This window comes from Plectrocnemia conspersa, unplaced genomic scaffold (assembly GCF_051122295.1).
Source record: "Plectrocnemia conspersa isolate PC_06_02 unplaced genomic scaffold, ASM5112229v1 ptg000001l, whole genome shotgun sequence".
NCBI lineage: Eukaryota > Metazoa > Arthropoda > Insecta > Trichoptera > Polycentropodidae > Plectrocnemia > Plectrocnemia conspersa.
In genome coordinates, this window is record NW_028277165.1 from 10,667,861 (window position 1) to 10,680,677 (window position 12,817).

The 12,817-nt window shown below is 33.0% G+C and overlaps 1 protein-coding gene across 1 annotated transcript in view; it reads right to left on the reverse strand.

Annotated features, from left to right (window-relative positions):
- Window positions 1–2,082: 2,082 nt before the first annotated feature.
- Rat1 (5'-3' exoribonuclease 2 Rat1) overlaps window positions 2,083–12,817 on the reverse strand; it is a 29,254-nt gene continuing 18,519 nt past the window's right edge. Inside the window, exon 17 of the mRNA XM_088192270.1 lies at window positions 2,083–2,938. Within this exon, the coding sequence (XP_088048396.1) occupies window positions 2,460–2,938 (479 nt within the window). The 3' untranslated portion in view covers window positions 2,083–2,459. The remainder of the gene's footprint in view (window positions 2,939–12,817) is intronic.

Sequence of the window (12,817 nt, forward strand, 5' to 3'; positions counted from 1 at the left end):
TTACAAACCGTTTTATTTGCCGGCCATATTAGCTGCATACTATATACCTAAGCTTTTTTTAGAGATTTTTTCATAACATATTTGCACGATCAAGCTTCATTTTAACTAAAATAAACAATTAAACAAATATTAAAAACTAAAGTATTTCCTCCTACACTTGTTCACAAAGTCTTCAGTTAAATCTTAAGTTTTCATTTCATTCGCTACTTTTGTCTCTATTGCTAATATTGAAACACCATGTAATTGTAAACGATTCTATGTAATCGAATTTTCTAAATAGTTTTTCATTATTTTCTATTTTGAAAACAACCTTTTAGATGTTGCAACAACTGGCCTCACACGGGAGGAATAGGTAGTGTTAATTGAAGTAATAAGAGTGTAATTCCTTCTAAAAAACTAGTCGAAATGGTTACTTAAAATTTATTTTTTTATCTACAATTCCTCTTAAATATTTTAAATTATCAACTATTTCTATAATAGTTATCTACAACTATTTTTGTATAATTATCTAACGTATTTTTTATAATTAATAAACATTTAGTTTTATTTTAATTTGGTTTAAGTATATTATTTTCATTATTTAATTAGTCCACAAAAAGATGTATTTTACATTTTTTTTATTACTGATTATATTATTAATATATAATATAAACAGCAGTTGTTCCAATTTTGACCCCTGTGGTACTCTGTAAGATAATCTTTCTTCTTAGGAATAAGCATAGTTAGCTTTTTGCTTTCCTTTTTTAAATAATTATTAAACCATCTTAAAACTATTTCACTTATACCGATATACTCGAATTTCTTCAACATTATTATTATGTCTATTGTTTCGAAAGCTCTCTTGAAATCCAAGAAAACTGCTCCTATGATTTTGATTATATTATTGGCTAACAACAAATCATTTATAGCTACTTGTAATGCAGTCTCAGTGAAAAGTTTTTCTCTGAACCCCGATTGTTGTTCACATAGAATGTTTTGAGAAATAATGAAATCCTTTAATTGTTGATTACTACTTATTCCATCACCTTTTCTATACAAGGCAACACGTTAATTAGTCTCATTTCCTTTTATTTTAGGTATAGAGTATAATAAATAGTAGCATTCTTCAAATTATCGGGTACTTCTCCTTCGGAGAGTACTTTTTTTACTAAATAATAAAGTTCCTAGTATTTTGCAAATTTCTTTAATTATACATCTAATTTATCAGTACTGGTTCCTTTTTTTATTATACACTTTTTTAATCGATATTTTATTATTATTTATATTTTTTAAATTTCCTACTTATATGTTGTATTTATTTCCGAATATTTTTACCGCTTTTTCTTTTTTTCATGGATCCTCTTTAGTCACAGGTTATAATTAAACCACCGTTATTTATGGATCTTATATTTTGAATGCCTTCCAAAACTTCCAATTCTGTTGATCTTATTAAACTTTTGTAATCAATTTTAGTTTTTACATATTTTGTAGATTTTTTGGTATAATTATCGCTTTGTTGTCGCCTTTTTAAACCATATCAGTCATATTTTAAATATTGTTGTTTAAATTTAAATGTTTTATATTTAAACACATTCGTTACATTAACAAATAGGTTTTCTAGCGCAAGGCGCGAACTTATGAACGTGCTAGTTAATATTATTTTGTAAAACTAAGATTTTAATTGTCGTATCTTTTATATTATTTTACTTGTAACTGTGACGCATGTTCAATCAGCCGTTAAAAATATATCGTAAATCTTTTGTCGCCTATTGTGCGTGGCACATTTTATACAAACCTTTCACGAAACGCAGATGCAGGATCGTGCGAACATTTGTTCTCGACGGAATCAAGTGGCTTTCGAGTGGACCGCTGATGCTGGGCGCTCGCCCTATGCTTGCACCCATTCCTGGATCATTGTATGTTACTTGCCCGCGGGCCCGGAACAAAAACTCGGCCGTTAACACTCCAAGAACAAATCGTTCGGAAATTAACGATTTCCTTCTGTTCCCTCTACCGTCGAAACGAAATCTAGAATAATGCAATACCTTTATTTGTATTTAGGAAACATATTGACCAATAGGAGAATAAGTAAAATGACAAATAGATTTAAATTAGATTTTATTTATTATACATAAAATCTACAAAACCGTTCAACTATACATTTATTTATTTAAGATCAAATTAAAAATATGTTTCTATAATTTTAATTATACGCTTTAGATCACAAGACAAGAACGATTTCAAAATAAAATTATCGCTATAATACCTTTTACGTAAAAAAATCGCACAATTAAAAAATCAACACATTGATCAATTTATAAACTTAAAATTTTACCCACTATTGGAATGATCAATATGAAGGTCAATACAAAATTGCAGTACTTTTCCGACTCTAATAAAACTGCACGTCTCACGTAAGAGATTCGATAGCAAAAAAGTGCGACCCTAAAGTGGAGTCTGTTAAATGTATACAAGCTTACTTAACGCCTTTGGTAACCGTAATTCTGTCCGCCGCCAGGCTTTGAACCGTAGCCCCACTGATTCTGCTCGGATCTTCCATACGGATGATTCCTGTCTCGTCCGTGTCCACCTCTGTTTGTATCGTGCCCTGGTCTTGAATTGGAATAATCTCGATCGCGATTACCACTATTACCGCCGCTACCGCCGTAACCTCCTCTGTTGTTATAGCCGCCTCTACTACCACCTCCTCTATCAGAATTGTATCCTCCACCACCACCGCCGCCGCCGCCGCCGCCGCCGCCTCCTCCTCCTCCCCTAGAATATCCAGAGCTTCTTGAGTGATTCCCGTGACTGCCTTCGTCTTCATACCTCCTCCTCTTGTGCTCGGGCTGTCCTTGGTTGTAGTCGCTTCGTCCTTGGCTGCTGTAGTCACTGCGTCCAGAGTTGTATCCTCCTCTTCCTCTATTGTCAAACCTCTCTCCTCGGCTGTGGTAGTTGCCTGTAAAAAAATAAAAATGTTCAATGTTTAATCTCTAAAAGGACTATCGAGCGGCGGGAAAGAAGTGGTTCGAAGAGCCTTTGCCGTTTGGAGTGTTTAATCGCGGATTTGCATTAGGGCCGCATTGTGGGTTCCAATTGCGGCGGGCGATTACATCCAGTTACGATCCAGGGCCGCTTTTGTGTGACTAGTGCCTATTCATTTTATCACTTGGCTCGCGCGAGCATTAGTTCTGGGTTATTTTCATTGTTCGATATGACACAGTTAGGGATTGCAATAATACCGGTATTACCGAGAAAGAAAACAGTCAATACCGGTATTGACTTTATTTTTTTTTATTTTTTACCCGAAAAAATAATCCGAGTGCCGCTCGCATTATACACCGTGTTTATTAATAACTTCCTAAATTTTTATACCAGGTGACCAGAGCATCAGGCACCGCAAAATATATTACTTATTATTTTTTGTCAGTTACGATTATCCTAAAAAATGAGAAAGGAGTGCGTAGAAAATTGTAAATATTCATATTAAAAAAAAACAATTGATTAATATTATTGATGATTGTGATATTTATGTGATTGACGTATGATATATTTATATTATTGTATATTTAATACTTATTTTAGATATTTATTATTTATTTTCGATTGATTATTGATCTCTCGTATATTTATTTATTTATATTAATGTTAAAAGTAACATTAATTAAATTTATGTAAATAAAAATACGTAAATACTGCATAACCATTTTAGTTCCAGACAATTTGGCCAAACATACGCGAATTTTCTATAAAAAAATCATTGAAATACATTTTTAAAACAAACTTTTTTGTGTATTCTCAATAATGTACGGTTATAAAAAGCAATAATATTTAGTTTTTACTACAATAATAGATAGGATTATATTTTTAATATTTATTTACTCAGAAAAATAGAAGATTTGATGTAAAAAAACACCCGTCAACACATTTTAATTATATCGTCTAGTATTATACAATATATTTTTAGTTGTTAGCAGAAAAAAATAACATTGCAATACTTTGCTTTGTTCAAAAAATAAACCGGAGTAATGATAAAAATATCGAACGTATATCCGTATCGTGTGCTTTAGAGCTAATAATATGAGCGCGTAAACCCAAATTTGCCTTCTCTTTTTAAATTATGAATAATGATGAAATGGATAGCTCTCAAACTGGTTGTGTTAATGCAAATATAGTGTAGTGCAATTATATTTTAATATTCATCCGTGAGGTTGGAAAAATCTAGGTAAGCCAAATTTTCGATAATCGATCGGATCGAATCCATATAAAAGATCCACACGGAAGAAATTAGAAAAGTTGTTCTTTAACGAGTTGACTAACGCCATTTTCACATAATTTGATTCACTACTTATTCCCCGCGGAAACTTTATAATGTAAGATATATGTGCACCAAATTCCCTGCAGACGCATATTTCCGCACGTTGTGGTCTCGTTTAAAAATAAATTTGAAATAGCCCGCAGTGTATTTCTTACATACACAGGCCACCTGTAAGATATTTTGTTAGCCCTCTAGACAAATATCTACATTTTTATTGGAAACGCATGTGAACTATGCTTTTTGAAAGTTAAACATGTTATATATAAACATCAGCTTCGCTCGTGATAGATTTAAGCTCATTATTTATTCATTATAGTTCATTTTATTCATCCAGTTATTACAAATATATTAAAATACTTGACTAGTCACAATATTTTTAGTCTCCTGTCTCGTTCAACAACACTGTTCAGCTTAACTTTAAACTTAAAAGCTGAAAAAAAACAGAGTTGACCTAGTAATGGCAGCCATAATGACATGTGCAAATGTCACATCGCTACTGTTCACTGTTTGGGAGAAGTTATTGTGACAGACAAACACGTATATTTTCTGAAAGAATATTTAAAAACGTTATCAAACAGTACAAAATCTGAAACCTTCCTTAATTTATTGAATACTAATAATAAAATTATTATTATATTATTTACACGTGTGGTTTTCGCGTCACAAATTGCGTGCAACCCAACGGCATTGTGCCGCAACGGGGTGCTGAAAATTTAAACTCTATTCGCGTGTACTATTTGTTCGTTTTAAAAGGTTTCCCTTTGTCAGTTGTCGTCTTTGTGCGCGACGGCTTCCATTCCACTCATCTCGTAGTAATTTCGTAATTCCCTTTGTAGCGCTCTCTGACGCCATTATCGTTCTTTCGTTGCGCCCCCGCCCGCGACGCCTCCGCCCCCTTTTCCGTTATTATGATTTACAGCCTCCATTACGGGACCTGTCGAACGCCTCCTGGCGAATGAAGCCTTTAGCTTTTAGCGCCCGTTCTCCCGAATTACGCGCAATCTGGGACGGATAATGGATTTTGTATGTGAAAGAGTTATATTTAGATTTTTTTTATTCCTAATTATATTATAATAAATGTGATAATAAAAGATTCAATCAAGTCAAAAGGATTTTATTAACCCTTAGGTTGCCGAGATAATATGAATATTATCTTGGTTAACCCTGATATATAATATAATACGGGAAACAACCAATGGTTTATAAAAAAACTTGTACATCTTGTTGTTCCATCGTCTTCTTTAGTTAATCGATTAGTGACAATTAAGAGGAACTTGTGAATATTTACATATAAAAAACCCTTCGTTAACTTATACAAGTAATGCATACCTATGTATGTGGGGTATTAATCACATATGGCGTATTATAAACCAAGCGGATTAGTCAGTGTTTAAAATATAATGTGTTATGATTAGTTTCCAAATATGCGTTATTTTTAACTATTATAATATCGATTAGTAAATGACACGTGTTTAAGTATAAAAAAACTAGTTACTTCTATTTTAAAAATAATATAAGAAGTACGTATTTAAATCTTTAAATTAGTACGAAGTTTAATTTTAAATATACCTGATTCTTAAAAATTGGTACCATAATAAACTACTTCAAACAGATTTTGAATTAAACATTCCTATTGATTCAAAATATACACAATCTACATCAATCCAATCATTAAAAAAGTCCACAGCAACACAATACTAACTTAGTAATTTCTGGAATTTCGCTAATTAAATTTTTTTTTAAAAAAAGATGAATTTGCAATATAAAAATGACTGATTGTAGTACATCGAAAACATATATCACTACCAGCGATATACAACTATGTTTTTAGATGGAAAAAATTCAAAATTTTCTGCTACAAATCTAATCGAATAGTCGGGACACATAATTTATTAACATGGAGTTTCTAGTTGTGATGTATTGATTAGTCAAAAGATTTAACATGATACACGTAACAATAAACACACTCCTAGTTTCAAGTAACAAAAAAAATTTTGGCACAATATACTGTAGCACCGTTAAACTGATATTAAACCGATATATAAAATTTCATAAAACATTTTTAAAGCAATGCTCCACGCTAATATATAATATTATATAATGAAGTCTTCTTCTACGCCTCACCGAGTCGGCAAACGAAATTAAGCCCGACGTCTAGCAACTGTGAAGATTGGCTTTGCGGTATGTGGCGGCGGAGCGGAGCAGTGATTTGCGCCAGCGGAAGATCAGCTACGTGCTCGAGTGGGACGCCGCCCCAGGGAGGATCGGGGGCGACGGCGAAGGGATGACACACAATTAGCGAGAGACGGCGCCCGGGGGGTGGAGGCGAGCATTCGACGCCGCTGACAAAAAAATATGAAAAATCCCAACTATATCCATGTCTATGAAAACTTTTGTTCGTTGTTGCGATTAGTTTGAGAACCACCGAAAAAAATATGAAGAAACACGCCCAACATAATTGTAATATTATACTAATTTACCTATTGTAGATAGATGAAAGGACACTATTATAAATATTTCAAGCAGTTCCAAACAATGACGCATATATGCGTTTCCCGACGATAATGTGATAAGCTTAAAATTACTGCTGTTCTAAATTTTGAGCTAATATCTGGAACATTTAGCTGCAGTAAGTAAAGCAAAACGAACCCATTCCCCTTTAGGGTTTTGTATTATTTTCTCAAAAAATATTGGAATAGCGTAGTTCCTAGTCTTAGGTGGTAACTAGAATTTTATTTATACAAATTTGCTAATAATAAAAAAGGGCCCCAGATGCAGTGACATCTTATAAATTATAATACACATAATCATTTATAGTTGATTACATAGATGTCACAGATTCCCAGACTTTTATTTTGGTTATTAGTACTTATTTGTAGGAATTCATTGTGTCTGATTGACTTAATAGGTAATCTGTTGGTACAGATTTACTCGTTATAACGCATTAGCTTAAGCTGGGACGTCATTTCAACTTTTTCTACGATGGGCAAAGTCGTCGTCGCTTTTTTTTAATATTTTGATAATCCGAGAATTTCAGATTTTTTAATGGGGGGGAGCAAAAGATGGCCAGTCAATGGTCGTTTTTTCAATATTTCGATTTCAATAAAATTCACCGTATTTCGATCTATGACATGCTTTTTTCTGGCGATACTCAGGGGGGAGGGTCAAATGGCCCCTGCCCTCCCCCAAATGATCACCCAGTATTTAAGTCTGTCAGGTTACAACGTATAATTAAAAATAATCAGTGATTAAAACGTTTATTTTTTTAGGGAAAAATACATATTGTTTATTTTACTATTCGATATTTAGTTAGTAAATCCAAAAGAATGCATTCAAAGGTTTAAAATGCAACATCATTTAGACGGCATTATGTTTTTTATTCTTTTAATTTGTTTGAAGTCACCTCTTAACATAACATGTAACAGCTTATAGTCGACAAACAAGCAATCGCATACAAAATAATATAAACAAATATTGTAATTGCATTTTTATAAATTACTCATATTTTTAATGCCTAGTATTGAATATTTCACTTATTTATTATAAAATTCCACAAAATTGGGTGGCTATCAGTGGCGTAGCTATGGGGGGGGGGGGGCGCCCTGGGCGGCACTTGCTTGGAGGCGGCATATTCGCGATGGGATCGTCTAGTGTGGTTCTTAACCCTGAATGCACTAAAACACATATAAATCCACGAATAACAAGAGCTTAATAATAACCAATTTATTATTTAAAAAAATGCTGATTTTATGACCCTGCAAAAAATGTATAGGGGGGGGGGGCAATTTTAAGGATCGCCCTGGGCGGCACATACACTAGCTACTGGTGGCTATTAAAGACTAATACGAATATATTCGCCAATTTTAACTTTTATATATCTATATTTTTTTTGAAATAATACTATAAAAACACTCAAATTTTTGAGTATTACAACAACGCAGGTCACGTTTTCTATTTGTCCGATTTTGCCCATTTTTATTATGCGATATTTATATATTTTTTAATATCTTTATGTTATTTATAACAGCTATGGCCATAACAACAAATAACCGTCAAATAAAATAATACTTTGTAATTGCCGAAATTTCAGAAATTACTCACATTTCCGAAATTTCAGAAATTACTCACATTATCGAATAGTTGAAAATATTATGAAGCTGTGTCATTAGCATAGCTAGATATTTTAGAATTAGATCAAATGACTGATGAATTTTCGTTGAACTACTGAAAATAATTTTAAAGATATTTTAAATTCATTTTTTTTAAATAAATTATGATACACTGGACCAAGTAGCGAGAAATTTCATGATATTTGTTTTAATAATACTATTTTTAGTTTTGATTAGCCAACATTTAGTTAAAGCAACTATTGCTTTCATAGACTAAATATTCACCATTTTAGATATATTTTTTAAAGGAGTAATAAGAGCAATGTGACCTTAAAATGAAGTTATTTACACTTTAAACATTAGCATGAGAAATTAAGTATGAAAACATATTAACCATTTTTACATTAGGCTGCGCAACAAAATGTTTTACTTTACATAAAAATGTGACAGTTGTCTTTATTATAAAAAACAACTATATTTACCCTTGTAAAGACATACCAATTGAATAAACCAGATAGCGGCATAGAAAAGCAATACCCTTAAAAGTTCTAGAACTGGAAGCACTGGCCTTATTGATTAAAATAGTAACTACCCTTAGTACACACTTCCTTCCGAAAAAATTCAAATAACAATGAAACCCTAGTTTTATTTTCAGCTCTGGGAGTTCAGCGCAAATCCCGAACCACTCGATCCGGTGCTTTCTGGTGTCGTCGCTGCGCTCATTTGTCTTTTCATTATTCGTACGTGATTTTTTTCCCATTATTTTTCGCAGCCGCCGCCGACGTTCCACTTCCGAATTTCCTTTTGTGATTTCGATACGATAGCGCTTTTTATTCTTCACTTTGCCACCCCCTAAAACCCACTCCCCATCCATCCGTCGACTTGGTTCTTTTGTTGAAGGCACGCACCGGTGCCGAGAGATGGAGGATAACGAACACCTCCGGCTTCCTCCTTTTGTCATTCCCTCGTTCCGACAACCGCGAAATTGAAACAATGAAGGAGAATTTCTGCTAAAGCAGCTGATATCGTTGGGATTTTTTATTATTGGCTTTCGGTAAATATGCATGAAAACTATTTTTTCTGTACTAAATACAAAAAAATCATGTTTTATGGCTGCAGTCAAATATGAATAGAGATAAATTGGCAGCAGAAGAGGTAGGAATCATACTCATGTGGAAGTCGCATGAACATTACTACTTAAAACTCAATCCACTCGGATGGATTTATTTCGGAAAATATTTTTAATCCAGTCCTTCAGATTCAAACATGACAACACACCTGCAATTATGAGTTGATTTGCGTCAATTTGAAGAAGAGAAAAAACATTATAAGACATTATAGACAGTAATAAGTTTAAATAGCACTCGTATTTGTTGAATGTGTGGCATCACCTTAACATTTGACCCGCAAAATCAATGAAACCGTCAAACGACAAACGCGCCAAAGATCACCCACTCCAAATTCCGTCGCCAAAACTACCAAAATTCAATTTCACGCAAAGCCCGGATTTGAACTTTGAACCCCGCCCCCGGTTAACGAATGCAAATTGTGACCCTAAAACGAAATTTGCGCCCCCCGAACCGCCGCCCTTGTTAGCGGTGCGCGCGCTAATTGTTATAGTGATCATTAAGCGGAGGCGTGCGGGCGTCAATAGGGTGAGAACGTCCCAGCGACGTCCTGCGGACCTTCCCTCGAAAAGACTGAAAAATACTAGGCATATTTATATACACATATATAAGTACATGGAAGAAAAAAATACGATTTGAGAGCCGCATTGTAAACAATATTTCCGATTTTTTACAAAGAAATCTTCAAGTATTCCTTTTTTCACTGACAAAAGAGTCGCACAAGTAAATAACTCGGAGGAGATTACGTCGCCCGCAACAACGAGGCGAGGCTCTAAATTTTTTGCCAGAGAATAATAAATGCCTAAGTGCAAAAGTACGAACGAATTTAGTTATTTTATTTAAATAACGCTTCTCAAATAATTTGTAATACGCTGATAATATAGAAAGTAATAAGTGTCTAATTTTAAATTTTAAATTCGACATCGTCGATAAAAATCAAAACCGATGGAAGTGTTAATTTATTGATTTTTGACAAGAAAACTGCCGGGACTATCCGTAATCGTTGTTACGAAATAAGGATCGTTAAAAGGATCTTAAAAAACGAATTGATTTATTTGTGCCCCTTAGATATTTTTTGGATGTTGCGTATCAGAGTGCACGGATACATTAAGCAGTATCCATAAAAAGTTTCTAAGCACTTTTATAAAAACCGTAGACAAAGCCGAGAGTTGAGGCATGATGCACGCCGATCAGTCTAATACAATTTGTACTGCATAAGAACAAAGAGTCTGGTTCTGCCCCATATCATCGAGATTAGTAAGTGAACCAAGGACTGGAAGTTCTGTTTGAATTCCTTAAATTCGCAATGGTATGTTAGCCAAAATACTGCCGCCCTGAATCACTTTTTCAAGACACTTCAATCATGCGCTTCATAAAGGTTTCGAATAAACGAGTTCAGCCAAACTCGTGCCTCGTGCAAAAACGACTAAGACGACCATAAGAAGTCTTGAAAAAACTTGGAGGCCAAAAAGGCCGAGATCATACACATATTCATTATTTCACAATTTTAAATTTAAAACTTTGTAATTAAAAGTGTCTCCAGTTGGAATTTTCATAAAAGCATTTAAACAATTCCATAAATTAAAAAGACCACATCTCATTAGAAATAGCTAATGTTGTTTTAATAAAGGCATGCATGACAACACCACGAATATTTTTAACATAAGTTCATGTCTTACTTTTTAATAATATTTTTTCAAGTATTTCTTAAAATTCTAAATCCAAACGTCAAAACATGTTCATGACAAGAATATGTAATTAATAGTTTAAAACATTCTTGCTGCTAATAATATATTTGGCTTCCTTAGAAAAATGCAGTTAAAACGTTCTTCACTTTCTGATTTCACATAGTTCATTTGAAAATTGTTTAAATATCAGATAACATGTTATTGCATTGGTATCTTCGTGTATTTAAAGAAACTCGTGACTTGTAACAAATGCAAGAAGTAACTTGAGTTCAAATAATATTTTGTCACAAGTACGAAATATTAACATATAACCCTTTGGTTGCCAAAAATCCTATGCGTCGACTTTTGCTAATTTGGTAAGAATTGCTGGACCTGACGTCGAATATATATTAATATATTATTAATGGTTCGAGTATTTGCTTAATGGGATAATAATAATCATATTTTTTTATTATGATATAATACTAATATATAATATTTAGATAGTAGTCTTAAAAAGCTCGGAATTCAAGGGTTACAGATGAAATTTGAACATAGGCATATGCTGAAAATATCCTGTATACATTTATTTATGTAACACATGGTTTCCCAAACTATGTTCCGCGGAACACTGGTGTTCCGCGGAGCCGAAATAGGTGTTCCGCGGAGCCGAAATAGATATTTCACAAAAATTTGGAGTAGATTAAAAATATTTTTAGTCTTGCTAATACATAAAAAATGTTTATAAATCTGATGAAAAACTTTAAAATATGTGCTAAATATTCAACATTGATGTGTACAAATTCTGGAGGGAAAAGTTACATATGTCAGTGTTTGTTATGAAAACTTTATTTATGTGATGTCACTTTTATGCAATTTCTTTGGTGCCACGAATGCCACTTTTTACACGATTAATTTACGCAAATTCACTTGTACGTGATTTTTATACAAGATTTTTCAATCTTAGGATCCAATCTGTCAAATTTACAAAAGGTTATGGCGGATAATTTTTCACGCCATTCTACGTATTAATTTATTGCGTTAAAACAGGATTGGGTGTATACTTTTGGAAATGTAAATGAATTAAATGAAGTTTGCATAAAAATGAATCGATTTTCTTGTACATTAATTTAGTCTGATTGCTACAGATTTTTTACATTTTGCCAAAAAAAAAAATTACAGAATTTACATATTATTCAAAAACTACCCATGGATCTTTGGTTGAAAACAGGAAATTTGACGAAATAAAGGCCAAATACTTTTACTAATACGTCTACATCGAAGAAGAAAATAATCCAAAAACTGTGATTTCTTCAAAATCGAATAAAGAACAAGTGTCATCTATGAACAGACCAAAATTAAAGTACGATGAAAGTTATTTAAATTTTGGATTTACGTATATTGGCAATTCAGATGCTCCTGATGCAATGTGTGTTTTGTGTCAAAAAATACTCGCAAACAGTTCTTGGGCTCCAGCTAAGCTTCGAAGGCACTTCGAAACGACACACTCTGATTCCAAGGAAAATACATGCAATATTTTAAGAGACAGCGTGACTCACTAGAAAAGTTCAAATTTCAAATGATTACAATGGCTGAAACTGAAAATGAAATGTTTCA